Source organism: Stylophora pistillata, chromosome 4 (genome assembly GCF_964205215.1).
Source record: "Stylophora pistillata chromosome 4, jaStyPist1.2, whole genome shotgun sequence".
NCBI classification, from domain to species: Eukaryota; Metazoa; Cnidaria; class Anthozoa; order Scleractinia; family Pocilloporidae; genus Stylophora; species Stylophora pistillata.
In genome coordinates, this window is record NC_142522.1 from 13,119,758 (window position 1) to 13,143,163 (window position 23,406).

Sequence of the window (23,406 nt, forward strand, 5' to 3'; positions counted from 1 at the left end):
TTTTGACGATGCTACATTTTTGCGTTGTGGCTCGAAAGTCTTTTAAGTGGTATACGACAGACTGTGATGGTAATTATATAATTGTTGGATACAAGAATGTGATTGAAAGGGAGTAATGGCTCGGCACCTTACGACGAGATGATGACGCAACGAAGAAACAACACCCCAACAAGACACCATAATGGGCAACTCAATCCTTTCTTAATGCACTGCATAATTATTTTCCTTGTGGTGCGATTTCAATGTTTGCAAGAAAAAACTATTTAAGCTCACAGGGTCATTGTAAAATATTTCCGTAATGGGGTAATCTGAACACCTAGAAAAACTGTATTCGATACCAGAAAATGAGAGCCACAGAAAACGCATCTACAGTAAGAAAATTACTTCTAGACAGTCTGAGTCAACTATACTAAAAAATTCTGCGTTATCGTGCTCTGAAATGATAATCTTTATACAGAAACACCATGCAAGTCTTTATTGACACTCCAAACCATCTAGCTAGTAGAGAACATTTTTAACACACGATTCAATTGTATTGAACCAAAAAGCCACAGAAAGTACGGGAATCCAGCGTCTCACTTGGTCAAAAAATAAAAATATTGGATATACGCTCTGCAGAACTGCTTGCCAAATTATGTCATATGAAGTGTGTGCAATTTTCTGATTGGTTGACGAGAATTGCATGCACTTTGCAAGCGTTTGCACAAGGATTTACTGACCAAATATGGCGCTTGTAACCACAGGGGGCGCAGACAAGCGACGAGTCTGGTTGTTTATTCGAAATATAAAGGAATGTATGGGAGAATATTGAAGAGTCTTATGATCGTAAACTTATATCATGAAATGTCTGAGTTAAAGCTCAAAATAAATGTAAACCTACCTCACTTGCTGTGTATTGTTACTTCTTATAACGTATAGTGACCGTCGACGCAAAACCCACCAAATCGCTCAAATTCGCCATTTAGAGCCACAGAAACGACAATACACAGCAAGTGAGATAGGTTTACATTGATTTTGAGCTTTAACTCAGACATTTCATGATATAAGTTTACGATAATAAGACTCTTCAATATTCTCCCATACATTCCCTTATATTTCGAATAAACAACCAGACTCGTCGCTTGTCTGGGCTCCCTGTGCTGTAACCATCATAAAACTGCAAATATTGTAAATGAAAATAATCATTCTGATGATGTCCTGTCTGTATAGCACAAATGATTCTCAAAAAAGAACGAGTACTAAATGCTTATACAGGATGCTAGAAAACAATTCATATGAACAAAAGAGCCATGTTGTGATGGGCAGGCTTCAACCATAAGTTACACAACAGTCGGTCTAAAACGTTAAATAAAACTTAAACCTACGTGCAATTCTTCTGTACAATACTCAAACACATAATAATTAAATTAAATATTTGGCGCAGAGCACATCTTATCACTTAACCTTCGAATCATTTGGGACTCTTGGCAAGCTTTATAGGTTTTTAGAGTCCTTTTTAGAGAACGAGAACCACGCTCAACACTCGAAAATTCAGGGAGTTGACACATTCAATTTCGTACAGAAAACTGTGTGCGGAAAGTGAAAGAAAAAGCAAGAAATGACTAGGAAGCTACGCTGCTTTTTGCGACGTTTTCCCAGCACGTTTGATGAGCTACGACGAAAAAAAAATCTGATGACCGAAACTTTTTATCTTCACTACTAGTTGAGGGAGCTTCGATTTGTAACCTGGAACATAGTTTCCATAGTTCTCTACTAACACACTGTCTGTGTTAATAATGATACAATATATTAAGATGTGCTTTAACTCAATTCAAATACAGTGACGAGAGCCTTGTATGTACAAAGATTTCGTCCAGCGAAAATCTACAATTTTACAAAACCAAAATACCTGGAAGAGGGAAACGATAACACATTAAAGTCCAGAAGGATTCTCTCGCACTTAGAAGTGTAAATGTTAATTTAGATCAAGTAAAAAACTTGTGTCAAAATTGTCAGCTTATCCCTGTGAAAAGCTGCTTTACTCTTGCCAATCACCAAAGAGAAAAACAGCCTAGCTTCGTATCAAACAATAGCAGAAGCATTCATTTGAAACATCTAGCAGAGCAGAGAGGGTTTTCAGAATTCTATCAGCTATAAAAAATAGCTTCAGAAAATAAGGGAACTACATAAAAACGATTATACTCTTTGATACAGTTCCCTATGCCTCTCTCTTCGATCAGTCAAAAACATGTTCGGATATAAATCCTTCGCATTGAAAATAGCAATAATCACTTTGACAGCCGCGTATCTGAAATTTGATCACTGATGATCTGGCCGCAGTCACAGTCTTTTCATTCGCTGTCTGAATTTTTCTTGTTTTTCTTTCCCAGGATCTTCCTCAGGGACTTGTTCATGTAGTATGGCTTTTCTGGGGAGCCGTCATTCCGCTCAGAATCCTCCACTGCAAGTAACGAGAATAAAACAACAACAATTGGTAAATATAAGAGCGAGCGAGCGAGCGAGCGAATAAGTTACTGTATGAGGCCGAAAGTTTACTCGTAGCCTGAGCTTAATAGGAACAAACCTGATCTAAATCATTTTAAGTACTCTTAATATAAAAGAAAGTCGATTTTTGTGAACAGTGTCAATGATGGTTAGAACTAAAACTGGAAAAAAATTAATCTACTTCAAACAACAGTACTTTGCCAACACGGGACCATGTTTTGCAGTACCACTGAGTTTTGGTCGAGAAAAAAGGCACAAACACACTGAGGTTACACTGACGATGGTTTCGTTGTTGTACTTTAATTTGATTCTCAAGCTCGTCTCACTTTAGGCTCATTTCGGTAAACGGTCACTGAGTATTTTCAGCAACGTTGTGATCTGCACCGTTTTTTCTGTCGGATTTCTCAATATTGGGTTTCTTAGGGAGTCTTCAGCAAGACTTGTCATACCTACTACCCCAGAAAACACTTACAGAATGAAAGGAAGACCGTATCAATGGCCATGTTGTAGACACTGAAGAAAGCTGATGCTACCATGTAGGCGCCAACAACGATGATCTAACAAAACAAAATTACAGGAGAGTGAGAAGCACATCCACACCAGCGCGAGCCTATTCATTTCTTGGTGAATCAATCATCAAACGTGTATCAAATGTTTGTCATTTCTAACACCTTCTTTCTGGTTTTCTATCAGTTGGTAGGTCAGTCTATCAGAACAAATGTGAATGCGCATCTCGCATACACCACTTGTCACGCCTTCTGTCTGCTTGCCCGTCTATCTGTATTTCTGTCTTTCTACCTGTCTGTCCAGTCAAGCTGTCTGTCTAGCTGCTAGGTATGGCGTCCGTTACGGTAATCAGTGAAAGGAAAGCTCTCCTAATGGTCACTTCATTTGTATTAACCCAAATACGAAAAACTCCTAAGCTATTCGGTTACGTCGTTGCCAAAAAACTTTTGCAAGTTGGCAAATATCGTCGTCATCCTTAAGACTTAAACAGTTGTACTTCTGTATTAAAAGAAAAAAAAAAATCACAAAATACTTACAATAACAGGGGCTAAGTAATAGTTGAGGTTTTCTTGTCGTTCAAACCAGTAGAAGCTCCCAATACCTGTGTAAGGATAAACAGATAACTAATGAAAAACAATACAGCGACGGAATGGATAATGTTTAAACTAAAAACGACAGAACATAAACTGAATCCTTCGTTTCTATACATGATTCAAATTATACCTCGTGTCGAGTAGTTAAGGGAACGAATTCCAGTCATAAACACTCTTGAACAACCTACTGACATACACCATTTTGAAATGAGTTTACCCAGGCGTGCTTATCGCGAACAGGGTAGAAAGGTCACGACCGAACTAAAAAATACGTTTTCACCTCACGTCCAACGCTTGCAAGTGGCTGTTCACGCGTATAACTTGAATTTCAGTAAGGCACATTCAGCTACATTGTTTACGACTGAAATTAGGGACCGGTTCTTGAGGTAAAAATGGTTTTGATCGACCCTATTCGCAAATTGTATATTAGGGTTAAAAGCTCCATGCATGTTCGTTTAAGTGTAGGGCTAAAGCATATGCACAGAACAAACAATCAACTAACTTCCAAGCAATTGTTGAAGGCTGTAACAGAAAAAAGACAGACTCACCCAGGCCTGCGGTAATAGTTAACTGACCGAGAAACAGAACAAAGTCCGTTACTTTGTCCAATACGACGACTCTGCAAACGAAAAGAAATGATTAACACCCACAACAGAAATCAGTTTCCTCCACTAAATCTGTGTAATTCTCTCCACATATTTGTGGAAACTTGGTTTGGAGCATATAACTTCGTTATGGCCTCGTGTCTCTGTACCAGATAAAATTAAAATTATGGAAGAATTGCATCCTCAAATCAACTGAGACTTGCGCAAATCACAACCTATGATTCCGTAGATCTTATAAACTCGTTTCAACACACGATCAAGAAACTTCTTCTCCGACCTAACTAATCTTCTCACCTAGGTAGCCTTACCTCAAAATGTTCCTCATCAGGAGGAAAAAAGCATCTTTTGCTGAGACACAAAAATTCTTGCCGTGTACTGCAATCTGAATCAAACGAGTTGGCAAATCAATCCAAGCTTTGATATTTCTATTGTTTGTGGTTACACCAGTGGTGAGGCACACTCGAGCATAAATCTCAACCCTTCAAGTTAACTGCCATGAGTGACCAAGACAGAATTTCTCCTAACAATATCAATGCGATATCAAGCAGGCAAGTGATGAGAATAAAGAGGGAAATCAGTTCGGGAATAATTGGTTGATCCGACACCAAATTCCCCGAACTAACATCTTAAGAACTGTATGGCAGACAGCAAGGAGAATAACTAATTCGACTTTAAGAGGGGGGGGGGGGGGAGAGGGAGTGGGTTAAAGGTAAAGGGCCGCTCGTTCAAACGAACCCACAGGACCTCGAAGCTTCTCAGGTTTAGAATGAATTAATGCTTTTTCTGGCCTCAGTTTTCAGCCTTCTGACAGCGTTAATAAAAATCCCCCTCTGAATTTAACGTTTGGCCTCACTGATGCTAGTTTAGGACGAGGTTTTGTTTAACTAACCGGTCCCAAGTCATGTAGACGTTGTTATCGTGTTGTTGTTTTTGTTCTTATTGTTTTCTTTTTAAAATTCATTTGCCCTGTTCAACAAGACGATAAGAGGCACAAGTCAAAAGTTGTTAACTCTGCGCAAGCTTTGCTGATAACATCTCCGCTCAGGACCTTGGATTCATAACTAAGCGGAGGCAGGATCAACCATTAAAGAGAGGGGAAAATATGTTCACGAGAAGGAAAACGTTCAGTAACTAAATGACTAACAAATTATTTACAAACCATAATGTAAGCATTCTTGTTGAGAAATTTCAGGAACTTCTCCAAACACCAAAAGCAGCATTTAAGGCACCTAAACGTTAAAAGAAAAAAAAAAAAAACTGAAAGTCACTTAAAATAAGTCACCTCAAAATAATTTTTAGACGGCATTTCATTGGAACGTATATAATCAACCACATTTAGTTTTCACGAATAGCGAGTCTCTGATTCTTTTCAAATAGCTGAATAGTTACCAACTTACTTAATAAGGTACTTAGTAATCTGACTTTGCTCTCCAGGCCCTAGAGAAAGACAAAAGAAGCAATCAGCCACCACACACTCGTACATAAAAAGTCTTGAAATAGATCTTTGCATGGGGATATAACGCATATATGTTACCTCTGAGCTTGTGATCGAGGTACTCCAATGCTGCTCGGATCAACTGAACGATGGCAATGATAAGAGACCCGAAGGCCAGTGATCCAGTATGGTACCTAAAGACAGACGGACAGACAGACAGACAGACAGACAGACAGACAGACAGACAGAGAAAGAAGTGATGGTAAAGGGTCATTACGTGGAGGTAATTATCAACGATTGTCATTGTGACAATTTTCAATCCAGGGTCAAAAGTATTCCGGAATTATTTGGTTTGGCTTTATTTCACTGAGTAATTGTTCCAGAAAACTCGCATCACTATCTCATCCAATCAGATTACAGATTGATCACAGTTCGAAGAAAGTAAAGAAACAAAAGGTCGCATTCACAATGAAAAACTGCAGCCAAAGCTCGGAATACTATCCAAGAGAGTCCATAAAAGTGCAAAAATTTCTAAAACGGAATGTCAGCGTTTAAGGTAATAAAAGTTGACAGAAAACTCAACTGAAAGAAAAGTTTTAAAACAATTACATGTGTCAAACCCTACCTTAAAGTCCGGAAGAAAGATGCCGTTACAGCAAATTTTGGTACGTCCTGTGACACAGCCGGATCGAACAACAAGATAAGTTTTGCAGTATATTTTGTGGTCAATTATTTTTATATCCATAGAATCTTCGATCCATCACCTTTTTAAAACTGTATTAAAACAATAATTTAAAAACTATATTGTGCTCCACTAAGTGGAGATAAATCAAAGAACCACCCCATGGCGTTACAGTTAGCAGTCAAAGTAATCCGTTCAAGTGGCGAAAAAAACGAGAAATACAGATATATAAAAAAATGTCAATCAACACTAAGAATCAACCGCAGATTCATGTAATTTTACAAAGAAAAAAAAAAAACACTCACCGTCTTCTTATCCCAAGCCCAGTAATAGGAAGCAAATGCACCTGCCAGTGCACACTGGCCGAGGGCCATGATGAAATTCATGACCCAGAACCAGCCAAACAGATGGTAGACTTGCATGCGGAACAAATGGCTGTAACAGACGGATTAAAGAACAACTTGGTCAGTAACTAACAGCCCTAAGTGAATTGGCTGATGCAGGACCAAACTCTCCGATTTGACCTGTAGGATTACAGGTTGTTCTTAAAGGTGACTTTAAGTGCACTTTTACATTTATCCATGTTTGTCGTTGGCCCAGAATCAGTGTCAAAATTAGTTGACAAGTCATGTCGGGAGAATTATATCTATGTGAAGAATAACATTCTTGTTTCTACCGTTCTATAAACCATACACAGCCCCCCTCGCCCCCCCCACCGCCTCATTCAAGTATGTGCGTCAGGGCCACAAACTAGAACTGAAAAAGTGCTCACTAGATATAATAATTTTCATCATTGAAGAAACATGGCAATTCATTTCAAGAAAGTCAATACTTTGTTACTCACTCATTATTTGCAAAGTCCACAAAATTGCAAGTGTAGTTGCTGGCAGATCCTATTGCATCTTTTATTTCCTAGAAATGATTGAAGGAGAATTATACAAAAGAATGTCTAGATCCTAGCTTATTAACAGAGGATTTTTGGGAAATTCAAGCAGAAAAAAAAACCAAAAGCATCAAAATATTCTTACCTGCGTACACACTTGTCCATTTTGAGTGTCGTTGGACACAACCTGGTACTCCGCACCACCAGCAGTGACAAGGAAGCTTTCATTGTTAAGGAGGTCAAATAAGACAGTTGATGTGAAAAAAAAAATTGACCTTGTGCTACAATGAAAGATCGAGGGAACACAGTGAAAATGATCGTAATGAGTGCTCTATGTGGAAATAGAGTGAAAAGTGAAACAAAATGGAGACCAACGACTGTGACTGTGTTCATGAACGTGACTGTGAAAGAGGAGGAAAGTGCATCGCAGTGGCTCTCTGAACTTTACATTCCACATGCAATTTGCTGTCTTGAAAAGGGTCACAAAATCACACCCCAACCAAACTTCCCTTCAGTTTCCCACAAACCCAAAACTCATCCAGACTTGCAGATGTGAACTACTAATAGTTTATGTAAAAGTTGTAAGATAAACATTTAACATTTAACAATAACTCAAAAATAAAAGGATACGCTAACACACCAACAAACCATCCAAACAGTATGATCTGGAGCAGCCATGGTATGATTGGGAAAAACAGACTGAACGGCATGGCAGACACAGCCCTACAGGAGCAAAGGAAATTACATTTTGAAATGAAAAACAACATCTACTTACCACACACATGTAATGTGATCATGGCTCAAAAATAACTTTTGAATTTCACATGCATTAACAACAAAACAATGTCTTCTAAAAAGAAAGAGGGTGTAATGGCCATACCTGCTTCCCTCTTTGATGATCTGAATGGCAATTGAAATTCTCTTGTATAAAGCAAGAAGAATCAACAACAGAATTCCAAGGATAACACCAAGAATAATAGCTGTATGACAAGAAAATGGGTGTCCCTTCATCAGTTTATTATCACTAGATAATTCAGTTTGTTCAACTGAGTTGATAATGTAAATTGGCCATCACAAACAGTTTCTAAAACTGATATTTCTTAGCCCTTTGTTAGAGCAAAAGGTAAGGGAACTGTTTTGAGAGGGGTGCCACACACTCCTAATCACTATTATTACTAGTCCCCCCACCCCTTCCCAGGTATAAGTCCCGGGGGGTACTTGATATATTCCTGGGTGGGGAGGTGGAGCGGCCCCTCATACCCTGACCCTGTTTAAGGCAAATATCACTGATTTTCCTACCCTGTTTAAGACAGAATTCCAATTTTTGATACCCTGTTTAAGACATTTAATGTGCCTGGCATCAATGTCAAAATCAATGGAATTCAATATTAATTAAAATTAGAGCTTGTAAAAATTTTGCTGTTTATCTTCCAAGAAAAGATATCCTGTTTAAGACAAAAATTGATAAAGCGATACCCTGATTAAGACAAAAAAATTATAAATTCGATACCCTGTTTAAGACAAAAATCTCAAAAAACATACCCTGGCTGGCTGCACATCCCCATTAAGCCCTTACAAGGGAGTACCCCCCCCCCCCCAGGGTCTAAGTGCACATGAGCAAGACAGCAGAGTCTGAGACTACAACAGGTTGGCAAACAATGCAATTCAAAATCCAATGTTGGAAACCAGAATTTTGCCACCAGTGACCTGTACATGTAAATGCAAAAATAAAAATAAAAAAAAAAATAATAACAATTTAGCACCTAGCACAGTAACAGAGGGGAGGATTAAGAGTATCACAAGTATATAACACAGGAGTTTTGACTTACTCAGCCAGTACCAAGTTTTTTCACTGTTAGCATATGAATCAAGACCAGTGGACACACTCAGAACAGTGCTTGTGGTGTTACCAGAGTTGGATGACAGTTCTTTGTACTTTGTCCAACAGTAATAAACAGCTGAAGGTTGAAAAACAAACTACACTGCTTTCACCAAGTTGATTTCCACTTGTGGTCACTACTACAGCAACCTCAGCCCTCAACTTTAAAAACAGAAATGTTTGGGTGGAGAATGCAAAAACTGTTTAAACTCCCTAAAATCGTAGAAGTGGTGCAGTTTTTCCCCAACAGAAGTCAAAATCCATTTGAATGGAAGATTGAAAAGAAGCTAAAACAGTGTGAGCAGCTGCTCAAGACAAATGCCTGAGAAATGGGATGTGAACAGAATTCTATTTTGAAACAGGAACTAGTTAGTGTAACTTCTCCCCGTAGAAGTTCACCTAATAGACTTTTCCAAACCCCAGAGTGAGTACATAGCAATTTAAAAATAGAAGTAAGAAATAGGCAAATAGGCTCCAATTCAGTGGTGACTGGGGTAAGCTTTTCTTAAAGGTTGACTTTACTTGCGTGTATTATTAGTTTATGACAGTATCAAAATTAAATTTCACACTTACAGTAGCCAAGGGAAGTCAAAACTGCATAAATGGTCACCCACACCACAAGCCCAGCAATCCACCTGAAAAAGGAAATTTCAAAAATGTGACATTGAATAATTGAATAAAAGTATGGAATGCCGTTTGATTCAAAAATACTTCTTTTATATAAATAAACCTTTTCTCAACATATAGAATACTTCTTTCATAGGTGTAATACTTCCTTGTGAATATATAGTCTTTCCTTGCTTTTACAGCAAACTATCCTTGGATAATAAAACTTGGCGTCGTACAAATCAAACTTGTTGGCAAGTAAGACTTTGTGCTACAAATATAAAACTTGTAATGCAATCCCTTCAAACCCAGCTCCCCGTGGTCAACATGTGTCAAGACAATTTAAAAATGGTGGACATTGGATGTTTTCTTTGACAAATTTAAAAGATTTCTCGAGGAACTGCCCTTTGAAAAACTACAGACAACCCTATTTACTGAAGATTTCAGTGTTGCCGATCAATCGCTGCATTTAGCTACAAAAACTGATCGAGGATTGGTGCTATTTTTCTGTCTGTTTAAAGCAATTTATATATTACTACCACCTTGCTACATCAGAATATCTTTTCAACAAGCTTTATTAACAATCTATAAATTTCTTTTAGCAACTAAAATTGGGCCAGGTCATGCAAAAAGGGCCTCGAAAAAAACAATATGTAGCTTTACTTCCTGACAAAATTTTGATAACATCTTCAAATGGTCCTTATTTTTGGTGGAGAAAAAGGGGTAAATCAAAAGGGTAAACCTGCAAAACACCCTAAAGCAGAACTTCTGAAATATCTAATTGTTTATATTTATTCATCTTGGCCCATTTTGCATGATACAGCTCAATTGCTATAGCACAATGAAGACATAGTCAAGTGACAATCATTTGAGACCTAGAGCTCACCTGGTCTTAATATAATTTAAACCCAAGAATACCAATGTACTATCAAATGTTTGAACTGGATAAGCATTAATAACAATTCAAGAAAGAAACACCAACGAATGCATTTTGGTTTCAGGCAAAGTGCTTTTGCAAAGTTGTTATACTGTAACTTCCCCTGACAGAGCGTCTAGCTTGTCTGTTGTTGTAAATTGTTCCAACTAGAGTGCAAACAGTCAATCTGTGAGACATTAGAAAAACAAATTTGCACAAATTTGTACAATTTATATTAAGTAATTCACTATAGTCTATATTTCTTAGTCAAGCCATTGCTTTGGCTGTTCACAGGTTGACAATTTATTCACGAAAGTGTGCTATTTAGTAAAATTAATAGTCTCACGGTTTTTACTATTTGCACTCTACCAATTTTGTCAGCATTCTTCTACGTTTTATTGTGTAATAAGCAAGTACTTCATCATTTTAAATTACACACGGCCCTAAAAGGTAATTACCTCTTGTGAATCATTTAAAAGTGATTTCAAATAAATCATCCCTCTGGTTTCTTGTTAATCATTTGACTGTAATTTTAAATAAATCAACCCTCTTGCTGGTTTCTCAAGAATCATTCAACTGTAATTTCAAATAAATCAAAACCCTCTGGTTTCTTGTTTGTCATTAACTGTAATCTCAAATAAATCAACCCTCTGGTTTCTTGTGAAACATTTATCAATAATTCCAAAATTATTCACCCCTCTGGTTTCTTTGATTGGATTCTAACATTAACGATGGCAACAACATCCACAATAAAATTGCATAATGAGTATCTAGGCCTGCAAAAAAGACAACCTGGAAAATCAATCTGTGCAAGTGCTATTTTTCTTAAAAAGGTGAAAGAACTTAATTTCATATGTTTTGGCAGCAGGATAGAGCTAATGGGCTAACAGCATTTACATCTTGTTGCCAAGGAATTAAGATCATGTGATTCATTTGGGGGGGATACCATTGTACAATTTCTTAAACATGACACATGCAGGTACAAAATGAACAATGGGAATCTCGCAAATAAATCATCACATTATCTGAATTGGTTGGCAACAAGATGTAAACACTACTTAGCTGATGGGATTTTAAGGGTATCAAATTTCCATGCTTGGAGAGTTTCACAAATGCATTTGATAAGGTGAAATAAACAAATAAAAAATATATTTCAAGCAAAAGGTAAAATAAAAAATAATTTTCCCAAACAAATTTTTTCTATCAACAATAACATTGAACTTTGAATACATTTTGGATTCTGGTCTTTGAAGGAAGATTGATCAGCTTAAAAAAAATTAGAATCCCATATTATGACCTAGCAAAACTGGAAATATCAGCCATCAAGTCAATAGAACATCAAAATACAACAAAAACGTTTCAATAATTGTATCAGATAAGTTATGCTTGTTGCACTGGGAACACTGAAGGAGAGCTTCCATACTGAAAACCATGGATCATTGTATAAAACACTTGCCAACAGAGCAAATACCAAAATGGATGTGGTTAAGTGTTCTTGAATATAGAATTTAAGATGCCAATGGCTTCAATTGCAAGTCCAAGTGCACAACTTCCCCAGAAGAAGCCCAAATAGTAATTTTACTTGTTCTTACACGATGATCCTATCATTTTGTATGACTCCCATTAAGGGAATCATCCAAAGTGCATTTTGTTTTATGTCTACAAATCTAAATGTGTACAGCAAGTGAAGAAAATATCCATACAGTATACCCCATTTCAACAACAGTGGGTAAATTGACGCCTGCATGCAAGGTATGGACATTAATTTTTTGTTAGGACGCATTATAGGATACTCAACTGAGATGAACTCTATGCTTTTCCGAATGATTGTCCTTTGTTTATTGCAGTAACAAAAACTTCATTAAATTGTTCAGTAGTGGTCATGTGGGCCATTGGTAAAATGAACTCCTTAGCACAAGCCCCAACCATAGGATAGCAGATTTTATGTTTTGGATTGTTTTTCTTACAGTCATGATTGAAGGTAACGATTACAGAGAGACCTTCATTGCCCAAAAGCTTGTGTTTTTGACCAGTTAGCCATTCAAGAACTCCTGCAGGAGTGAGGTCTGGTTTCTGAAACACCACCTCTGCACTGTCAGCTTCACAGGGATTGCCTCCTCAGACCCACTAACCTCCCCATCTTCCAGTGGATGCAGAAGTTCAAATGATGACCCATTGTTCATAGCACTTACAGAGGGGTCAGATGCAGAGCTTGAAGAGGTTGATATAGTGAATGAATAGGGTGGTTTCAGCAGGTCACTAGCATCATCATCATCATTCACAACAACAATGTCATTGTTATCATTTTCATCACCAGAAGAGGCCTCTTGTTGTTCTTTATCACTCACCCAATCAGAGTCTGTTTCTATTGGCATAACACACCTTGTATATACTGGACCTTGACCCGAAAAGTGTTTAATCACTCTTCCAGTTATCGAATCCTGTGGAAGGTCTGCAGCCACTATTTTGTTTCCCACAGGCCTCACAATCTTGAAATACCTCCCTTTCAGACACTGCTGAAAGAAGGAGAGTCTGTCCATACTTTCGGATGACATTTCATTCATCAGTTCACAGGCGGGATAGATCAATTCTCTTATATATAATTCCTCTCTAGTCTTCCAACGCAAAACATCAGGTATTTTGGGACTCGGGAGAAGGATGACATCCTTCAATACGGACACAGATGTAGTTTTACCCTTCACTTTCCCTTTAGAGTATGGCTTGTAACGTTTGACACGTGGGCCATGGCAATTTGAGCTCAAAGTCAAAGGAACTCAAACCGGAATCTCATTCCCTGAACTCATTTGGGCAGTACTTCAGCCTATTGAACTCGGAAATAATCTCACCAACGGTCCAGAAGTACTTTCTCCATTATTCCTTGATGGATCAGGTTGTGGCATCTCTCTTTCACGTAGAGGATCTGCTAGAGCGGAAAGTCGGTTTGCAAGATCCTCGTGCACCATGTTGCAAAGGTTGAGAGATTGCGTTAGCTGTCATGTATTGACCGCAGGGAGCTGGGTTCAAAGGGATTGCGTTACAAGTTTTATATCTGTTGCACAAAGTCTTATTTGCCGACAAGTTTGATTTGTACAACACCAAGTTTTATTATCCAAGGAAAGTTTGCTATAAAAGCAAGGAAAGACTATATATTCACAAGGAAGTATTACATATATGAAAGAAGTATTATATATGTTGAGGAAAGGTTTATTTATATAAAAGAAGTATTTTTTTAAACAAATGGCATTCCATATAAAAGTGTGTTCTTGTTTTGCTCTACTGCACTTGTAAATATTAGTATAAAAATATTACTAAGTTGAGACTGATGAAACATTAATTTAATATTGGTCTCACCTCATAACAATAATATACAAGAATGAAGCCACCATTGCAATCCCCATGGCTCTGTTTTAAAAAGACACTGTCAATTATGTGCACTCAGTCTCACTAAAATTATATGCCCAATCTTACTGTGCTTTCTTAATGCAAAACTTAACCTGTACACCCCTTTATTATATGGCTGTGTCTCACAAGGACTGGGAACTACCGAATTCATCAATTTGATTGGCTGAAATCAGTAAATTATTGAAAGTGGTGTAGATTTTCCCTTCCAGACTGGCATCTAGACCAGTCTAGAAAAAAAAAAGGTACAAAGAATATAAAAAATTGGCATAGAAGACACAGCCATATAATAAACATCTTATTAACTGAGTTAGGTTGGTCTGTATGGGAGAATCTTGACCTCGGTCACTGGTACAGACCTCACTGCCTTCGGTCTGTACTGGCAACCTCAGTCAAGATTCTCCCATACAGACCTCCTGCTTGTTTACTAAGAACTAAATACAAAATGAACATAAAAATAGTAAAAACCCAATGGTTTTACAAACTTAATGGGAGTTTTTTTTTAACAGCCAATAAATTCATACAGCTCAGTGTAGGTGAAAGTGTTGGACAATACCTCACACCTTCACAGCTCAGTAATGTTCTTCTTCACCCCCTTTTCAGTGAATTATTGTTAAATATACAACTTTACATGACAACAAAGAAAAATGTATGGTTTGCAAAACATACTTCTGCTTTTAAAAAGTGTAATTATGGGCTGGTCTTGTTTCCATTATACTTACGCCAGAATCCAGTACCAAGATTGCTGCACATCTTGTATGATCTAACACAAAAATTGATAGGTAAAATTGTTACTTTTGCCAAATGAATGTGTCTAGGAGCATGCATAGATCAGAGAAGGCAAAAAATTACTATCTTGGGATGATTCCTACCTTCTGACCCAGGTTCTGCAGGTTCAGCAATGCCTGGACAGCTCTAAAGAAGGAAAATCAAAGAGTAGAAAGTTTCAAATCTGCAGTTGCATATTAATTACTTTCTAAATGGTGGATGGATACTTGACTCAGTTATCAAAAAGCATGAAGTGCATGAGCAGGGCTATAGCTCTGGTATCTCTTCACACATGTCAGAATATACATGCATTAAGTAATCAGAAGAGCAAAGCAAAACCGTTTCTATTTAAGCAAGTATCATACTGATGGAATCAAAGCAATTCATTTATGCCATTTGTGCTGTAGCCATACAGTGTCCAGAGCCCAAGAGCTGCCTCTGTAAGCAGTTGGCTCTTCTCCCTCTACTTGTGACTCCAACATAATTTTCTCTACATTAATGTGAACAGGATTTTGTGAGGGCATTGAACTTATGACTTTGCATACTGTATTTCCTAGTAAGAATAAGCACCCAACCCCTTGGCAAAAATGTCAAACAAGCACCCCCCCCCCCTCAAATAACATTCCCAGGAGCTCCTGCATCAATTTCTTAAACAGTAGAGAAACAAGGAAAACCTGTTTCTATTGCCACTTTATTTACAACATAAGCTAACTATAGCAGAATCAGTACAGGCAGGTCAGCCTCATTATCCATTAACTCTCCATACCCTTCTCTGTACATTTTCCTTTGGTACAGACTAGGAGATTTTACTTAACAGTTTAAGCCTACTAGTTTGGCAATTTATTTGTTACTCAGTCCCAGCAACTTTATAATTATAATGCAATGTTACAACTGTAAGTTGTAACATTCTTCTGTTCCACAGGGAAGTAAAAGTACCAAGTTGGCAAATGAAAGTGTTGCAACCAAGCTCACTAAATAATTAATATAAGACAACATGTTCTTCCACTGATATTACAAAGTGCAGTGCTGTAGTAATTAAACCAGAATTTGTTATGGAATAGACAAAAGTTTAAAAAAAGTCTGACACTGGATAGTAATAGCAAATTAATGTTGATCATTGAGGATTGTAGGTAATACTCATAAATCTGTGCTCACTGGATACTTCCCAATGTATCCCATTAACTTCACATTTGTCAGTGTTTACTTACAAAGATCCTTCTTTCACATCTTCAGCAGTGACATTTGATCCATCTGCTGATTGTAGCTGATCTCTCAAACTGGATGTCAGTGTATCTCCTACCAGTGTTGGTATGCAACGGTTTAGGACTGTTGAACAAAGCAAATGAATAGTTATATTTAACTAAAAGCAATTTTCAATCATGTTGAAAAAAAAATAACAATTATTTGTTAATTGACTTAATAATCAAAACAATTAAGAGGGAGGAAATTGTGAAGTTCAAGAAATGCTACACATACTATCTTTGGGTGGATGTGTTTGTGTTCTTTTTTTCCAAGTGTAAAATTTTATTGAATATAAATGGGGGCGAGTTTCTGAAGAAACTAGGGGTGCTTTGTCAGAGGGGAGGGTATGATGAGATAATTTGGTTTTATCAATGTAAAGCTTTATATCTCCATATGCCACAATCATTACAGACATAATGTTTCATATACTCACCATCAGAACTTTTGAGAATATATGGAGCACACCTCTTTTCTTTGACTAGGTCAGAGCGCTCCTGTTAAGTTATGAATGACACCGAGATAAATTATGATTTGGGAAGCCCCAAGGGGCTTGGCTAAATACAGAAAAGAATTTACATTGGGAAATGCAAAACACTCTGCTAAAGGAAAAGCAATATAGATACTGAAGTGTAGAAAGTGCAAACAAAGACATCACATCACATCAAGATTATTTTCTGAGCTTAATGCCCATGCCTCTTTTACTGATTTAAATGTTAGATCCAGTAATAAATTTACTTACTATATTTTAATAGGATGAGTTAACCACTGAAGGCTAACATAAATTACCTGTGTACTTGGTTTAAAATTGGTGAAATCAACATCATAGTCACAAACAAGGTCTGATACATTCACAGTGAGTGCAACTGCATTTTTGTCAGGGCAACTCTTCACACAGCGCTAAAACAAGGTAAATTGCAAAAAATTACATTCTAAAAACATAAAGCAATATAATCAATACTAATTTTCTTACACTCATGATCATTTATTTCAACTTAGTTGACTTGATTATTGCAAAAAAAAAAGGTACATGTACATGTAACACAATCCCTAAATTTGATTCACAACCTGGGGCAATAACTTGTTTCATTTGTTTTAATCTAAACTACTGTAACAAATTTTCTTGTTCTTGATTGATCCATGTGCATAATTATAGGTTATAGAAGACACTATGGAATTTCTATATCGATCACCTTCCCCTGAAATTCAAAAAGCTTCTAAAACAAGGATGCACAGAGTACATGTAGCTTTGGTTTGTGATTTTATCAAGAACATGATAAAAATTTAAAAAAAAATCATATGCACTTCACAATCTAATGACTTAAGCTTGACATGATTTGAAAGATTTCCAAAATAACAAAATACACTTGCCTTCATACAATTTCCTAAACTTATCAAATTCAAAAATTACAAATTAATATATGACTATTGTGTGAAATGACTACAGATGAACCTTGATTATCTGGACACATTGGGACTAGATGATATAGTCTGGATAACCATGTAAGGATCCAAATAATCAAGAATATGAATATCAATGAGGCATAGAAGGCTTTATCAAGCTGTTCATTAGGTGAAACTCTACAATGATTTAAGCTGCAGTCCTTCGCTGGTCTCTAAGTTGTCGGCAAACTTCATGATCTTTTCCTTGTTGTTGTGGATATCAGTTATCTGCTGCTTACTAACGGCATATTCAGCTGACATATTGGTTCCTATTTCTCCTTTCTCTAATTCCGAAATTATAGACTGTTCATCTTTTACCACAAGAACAGATTGCTTACATCTCAAGGATATGATGATTGTGAATAAACATTTAGAACACTGCATGTGTAGCTTGTTTATCTTGTTTACTACACCAAATGAGCCAATAGAACGTGAAATCTCACTTAGTAACAAAGCAACTCTAAGCCAATCAGACCTCATTTGAATGTTTTTCATATTACTTACCACATGTGTGAACGCTGCTTTAAGCTTTTTGAAAATGAAACAAACTCACGCTGTAGTTTGGAAAAGTATATGGCTGTGGTATATGACTGATAAATATTCAAGACAAAATTGGGACCAGAGAAAAAGTCTGGATAATCGAGAAATCCGGATAATTGAGGTTCAACTGTAATGAGTTCTTTAGCCTAAATTTGTAAGACATGCATGTTAAATTTCCTTGAGATGACATCATTATCATCAGTACTATGTGCACAGAGGTTTGTCAATGTCATTCACTATTCCTTTTCTAATGTTCTCTAATCTGACAACATTCCATGATTCCTGAGAAAATTTAACCCTTTCTTTACAATCTTATAACAGTACACAAATTACCCATAGTGTCCTCTATATATTTCTTAGAATGCTGACAAAAAGAATTTTCTTAACAACCAAGAGCTTCTTTGGCTGTTGATCATTTCCTTTATTCAATTCAGGGGTGATATTGTAAGGAAAAATAAGATGCTCGTCACACTTGGCAGAATTAAAGGTTATCAGTCAATAACAGTCAGGCTCAGTTTACACAAAGGATCCTACATTTTAATTTGATTGCACTAACAACTGATGGATTGCAATTTAGAAACATTAAAAGGACAAATATGGACTGACACAATTGACAAGGCCTAAATTAAATTACCTGTTGTGAGTGTTAATACAACAAGTCAGCGAGGTGGTGGGGGACGTACTTAATATTGAAAAAAATAGTACCCTTTAACCTTGTCTCAAAGTATGACACAAAATTGCGATGAGTCCCAAAAATTAAGCTGCAATAAGAGGGCTCATATGAATTGGATTTGATGGTATTCATCATGATCACCTGTTTTGTGGGACAAGATGCCCCAAAGATATTTGTTGCAACTTGAGTGACTGCTGGGAGGCATTCCGTTAAGTCAAAGAAAACAAGTTTAGGCCGATCCCTTAAATGCAAATAAATGTAAATGTTAAAAGTAATATCACGATAATGTCACACATATCTCATTTGTAATTATTTATGCATACAGTACTGCTCAAAAGTAAGTTGATAGTCGGTGGTACCTTGAGCCTCCATTCTTAAAATAAGTGGAAACACTGGGTTCTCACCACAACCACTTAAATATCAAATTTTAAACTTTCCTTTGTATCTTTCCGAATAGAGTTGTTTTTTACAGATAATACACATTCAATAACCTTGTAAGATATTAAGTTTTGCAAAATATTTTGATAGATTTGATAGATTAAATTTGCAGGAAAATATGCAATTTAGATTCCAGGAACAAATAAATTTAATCTAAAAGGAACACAAAATATCCAGTTCTAGTATCGAAAAAGGTTAGCTGTGAAATCCACCAGCCTAAAGTAAAACAATCATTATCCTGTTGTTTAATACATTTCGTACATATTCAGATTATTAACTTACTTGACAATCTCATCATAGCCACAGATATTTCCTGAAAGAATAAAACAAGTCATAATGATTATTGATTGAAATTTACTATGCTTTTTTGTTAAGTATAAGTTGTGAAGCTTTGATCTGTCCATATAGTATAAATCTATTTTTTCCTCACAATTTTATTAGTTTACAACCAGGTAAATTTGACTATTTGCAGTTTACAATGATTTCAGGTTTAAAGAAACCTAATCCAATTATACTTTGCATTTAAGTTTTTCATAATTTTTTTTCTATGTTCGACAGTTATGGTTATAACAGTAATGTATCTGAAACAAAAGAAAATAAAAATCTTTAAGAAAACAAAGACAAAACATTTTACCTCTAATTGCAGAATTAATTGCATGTATACCTACTTACCATCAGAATCAACAGAACCCAGCAGCTTGTATGGATTGCCTTTTATAAATGCTGCAATCAAAATGTTCAGAACACATGGTTAGAACCCAGAAATATATACTCATATAAAACCCCTTTTAATCTGACTTGAGATCTCAACAATTCCCTCACGTGAATTTGCATTGGTCATTTCCAAGATGGTTATTAATTGAGCCCTGGCTTTCAAATGAGGGTAATTAAGTGTGAAACCTTTAATGTAAAAATCCTTTTTTCTTGTCATGCAAATAAGACTAGTTTTCCAAAGAAAGCATTCGATCTACACCAATAGCCTTTTGTAATGAAGGAAATGCTTGCTTATGGGTAAAATAAAACTAATACTACCCATTCTCTTAAGTATATGGTGAAAGTACACACAGTCAACATCTATTTCAGATTATAAGTGTAGTCTGATCATTTGGGTGAGTGTAGTCCTGAGGGGGACTGTTATTAGTGGTGGAGACTGACTTTCCACAACCTGAGTGGAAGTCAGCATCAGAGTCACATCAGGAAAATATCATATTGGTAGTGCAGCTCAAAGATAAGGGACCAAAATATGAACAAAAAAACTAGTACAAGACTAGTCTGTGACAGGACACAGACTACTCTGAATAGATGAACAGACACGTCTAAAAGTGGACGCATCTGCCTAATAATATTAGTATGTATGAGCTAACTATATAAGTAATTGTTTTCTCTAGTGTGGAATGGTTACTATTTATTTCAATGACCACTACACATTTGGTTGGTTGTTGAATTGCACTAAATTAATAAGCACTAACCTACAATGCCCAAGGCTATCATGCCCACAATGTAGAGGACAAAGAGAATGCAGCATACACAGTCAGTGCAGCTCCTAAAAAACAAAGCCAAAAAAAATAAAAAAATTTGTGGGCCATTGATATCAAATCAGGCATAATGGCCCATTGAACCATTACCTACATTTCACTTTAATTTGTGTTTCTCAGAGAAAACAGCTAAACAAATTCCTTTGATTCACCTGATTTATTTCTTCTCAAACTTCCCTTTACATAGGATAATTTGGTGATATATAATGCTAGAGTAAACCAATAAAAGAGCATGCATTTCCATATCAGCCTGAACACAATAATCATCATGTCTTTCTTAACAGCTACATTAATTGTAAACTCAGAGAACCACAAACACTATGATTTTCTCCTGACAAGTCGATTGGGCACCAACCAATCGCAATATAGTTCGGGACTTCCAAATACACCTCCAAACCACAAATTAATTTACTGTTGTTGTTTGTGGATTAATTATCTTTCCCCTGATTGGCTATTTTCTTTGGAGCACAGCCACATTCTTTAATAATTTCACTTTCTTAAGTGTTCCCACCATTAAATTGAAGTAATTCCCAGATATAATCGTCACCCAGCATAATGTTAAAAAGAAACCTGAACACTTATTTTGAATGATGTGTGAATACATTCATGGTGGTGTTTAATCAAAAATACACATTATAACAATTACCCTGTGGTTTCCACTAGTTAAATGATAAATAATGTATCTTTATGTGGTATAGAAACCTTAGATATTGCAGGAACTATCTCTGTTACTCTCTTCTTTTTTTTAAGAGGTCACATCAATTAACACCATTTAGGTTTTATACATCAGTAGTTTCATGGAGTTACACTGTTAAAACATTACCAGACTCCAACAACTATTGCTGATTTGATACTAACAACCATTGCTCTACAACATTAACTTTAATTTACAGCTATTCAAATGGAAGTGATCAAGATAATTATTTTCTGAGCATTGTGCAACACCAATCATTGAGGAGACTGCTAGGAATCAGTACACTTTTACCTGCTTTTTATTGGCCCATTAAATGTTGGATCAAATGGTTTAGGTTTTCCTATAATTAGAGAAAAAATAACAAGAACATGCATGTTAGTAGAATGAACATAAGCTGGTTGGAAATTCCCTAATTGAGAAGCTTGTGTGAGTAATTAACAGTGATTCAATGAAATGGGGGTGAATAACCACTTCTCACCTCCACTTAGGTAAATAATTGTTGGGCAATGACAGATTGATGGGTCTCACAAATTAATTTTTTGGCTGAATTGCTTATTTGTGAACAATGTACCCTCAGCATCAAGCTATTTAGCAATTTATTATCAGACTTTAATGGTGTGCTTGTGCAGTTTGATCGCGTCACCATTTCCTTTTCCCTTGGCATTTTACGTATGTTGTATTTCCTTGGGTCAAAGTCTGAGACATGTTTTTTTTTCTAAACTGTGTTCACTAATGTAAAATATAAACCAAATTTAGCAAAAATGGAACAACAGAATTTCAGGCAGCAAATTTCCTCTTACACTTCAAGTCTGTGACTGCCTTGTACAGCTTAATTGTAATTATACCCACCAAAGGAAGGAGGCTATGTCAAATGCCGTGCAAACAGGATTAAAGCAACGAGTCACTCAAATTTTTGCATGCATATAACATCAGCATGCTAGTGAAGCAGAGCAATCTTTAACGAAAAAAATCGATTCTATACTAATCAGAATGAACTCTTGAGCTGTATGGGTGTTTCCAAGAGGCTTATCCGTGGATCCTGTCCGAACAAGGAAGTTCAAGTAAGGGGATCAAATTTCATCGTTGTGGGACATGAAGATCACGCGCGCAAGAGGAGCAAATTAGACTTCTATCCAATCAATTACATCAGGAAGGATTTAGTAACAAAATTTGTAAATGGTAGTAAAGTAAAACCTCGCCTTAGGACATTTCACTGACACGGACCAAAGTATGAATGCGAACCATCGTGTTTAACTAATTCAATTGCAAGGCGCGATACATGTTTTGAGGCTGTCATCCTTTTACCTCAGTACACATCGCAACTGCAGTTGTAACCCTTAAAAACCAAATATTGTGAGCCTGAACATAGAATGTAATATCCTCGTATGAAACCACAAAGTTGAACTTATATCGCGTTTGTTTACAGAGCTAAACTTTGTAATTCACTTACGTACCCCACTTGCCAGCTTTTCCGCCACCCTTATCCCCTCCTTTCATCTCCACATTGTCAGTCCTTTCATCGTCGCTATTTTTTCCACAACAACCCATCCTCGTGAAAGACTCTGCTGTTCAAAAACTGTGTTCAGAGAGTTCGACGCTATAAACCATGAAAAGATGTGACGTTGAACTCAGCTTAGGGTCGTCAGAGAAATTTTGCAAAGTAGATGAGCTCGCACGTAAATTTAGCTCGCTCACGTCATTGGATGACACATGTCACGTGCTCATACTAACGCACTTTGTGAGGAGGAGTTTGGTAACTGTTGTTTATTGCCATCATACACGTCGCTAATGGCAACATAACGGAATGACGAACTAAAACTTATTGTCTTTACAATGTGCTTTTGTTGTTGAAAAAAGATCCAAGCAACATGAAGGGTCTGTACTTGGAGATCTTTTTATTGGGTTTGCAAATAAATTCCGCCTCCATAGCCTTTTAACCTTTTCAAGGAAAAAAAATTAGACATAGCTGCCTCCGGCTGAACTCAAATACTCGTCACGAAATGGGAGACCACGAGGATGACTCAAAATGCCCAAGATAATTTAAACATCTTTCCTAGGATAAAAACTTAAACAGTGCTCCATGAATT

The 23,406-nt window shown here is 36.6% G+C and overlaps 1 protein-coding gene across 3 annotated transcripts; it reads right to left on the reverse strand.

The window, feature by feature from the left end:
• Window positions 1-1,767: 1,767 nt before the first annotated feature.
• LOC111329652 (choline transporter-like protein 4) lies at window positions 1,768-22,986 on the reverse strand. 3 transcript variants are annotated; one of them, XM_022934400.2, is made up of 28 exons: window positions 22,774-22,986; window positions 21,611-21,659; window positions 20,560-20,633; window positions 19,763-19,813; window positions 19,373-19,403; window positions 18,794-18,893; window positions 16,786-16,896; window positions 16,433-16,493; window positions 15,966-16,083; window positions 14,862-14,904; window positions 14,712-14,752; window positions 13,942-13,992; window positions 9,642-9,703; window positions 9,019-9,147; window positions 8,070-8,169; window positions 7,820-7,912; window positions 7,335-7,410; window positions 7,151-7,218; window positions 6,612-6,741; window positions 6,250-6,296; window positions 5,724-5,818; window positions 5,587-5,626; window positions 5,349-5,418; window positions 4,498-4,571; window positions 4,133-4,203; window positions 3,528-3,592; window positions 2,957-3,041; window positions 1,768-2,440 (listed from the first exon to the last, which is right to left on the reverse strand). In XM_022934400.2, the coding sequence occupies exons 1-28, from the start codon at window positions 22,865-22,867 to the stop codon at window positions 2,331-2,333; spliced, it is 2,139 nt and encodes a 712-aa protein (XP_022790135.2). In that variant the 5' UTR covers window positions 22,868-22,986; the 3' UTR covers window positions 1,768-2,330. The 3 variants fall into 3 exon arrangements, with proteins under 3 accessions (XP_022790135.2, XP_088613074.1, XP_088613073.1); XM_088756948.1 differs by lacking the exon at window positions 22,774-22,986 and adding an exon at window positions 22,169-22,229 and having other exon boundaries at window positions 2,140-2,440; XM_088756947.1 differs by lacking the exon at window positions 22,774-22,986 and adding an exon at window positions 21,798-21,873 and having other exon boundaries at window positions 2,140-2,440.
• Between the last annotated feature and the right edge of the window lie 420 nt (window positions 22,987-23,406).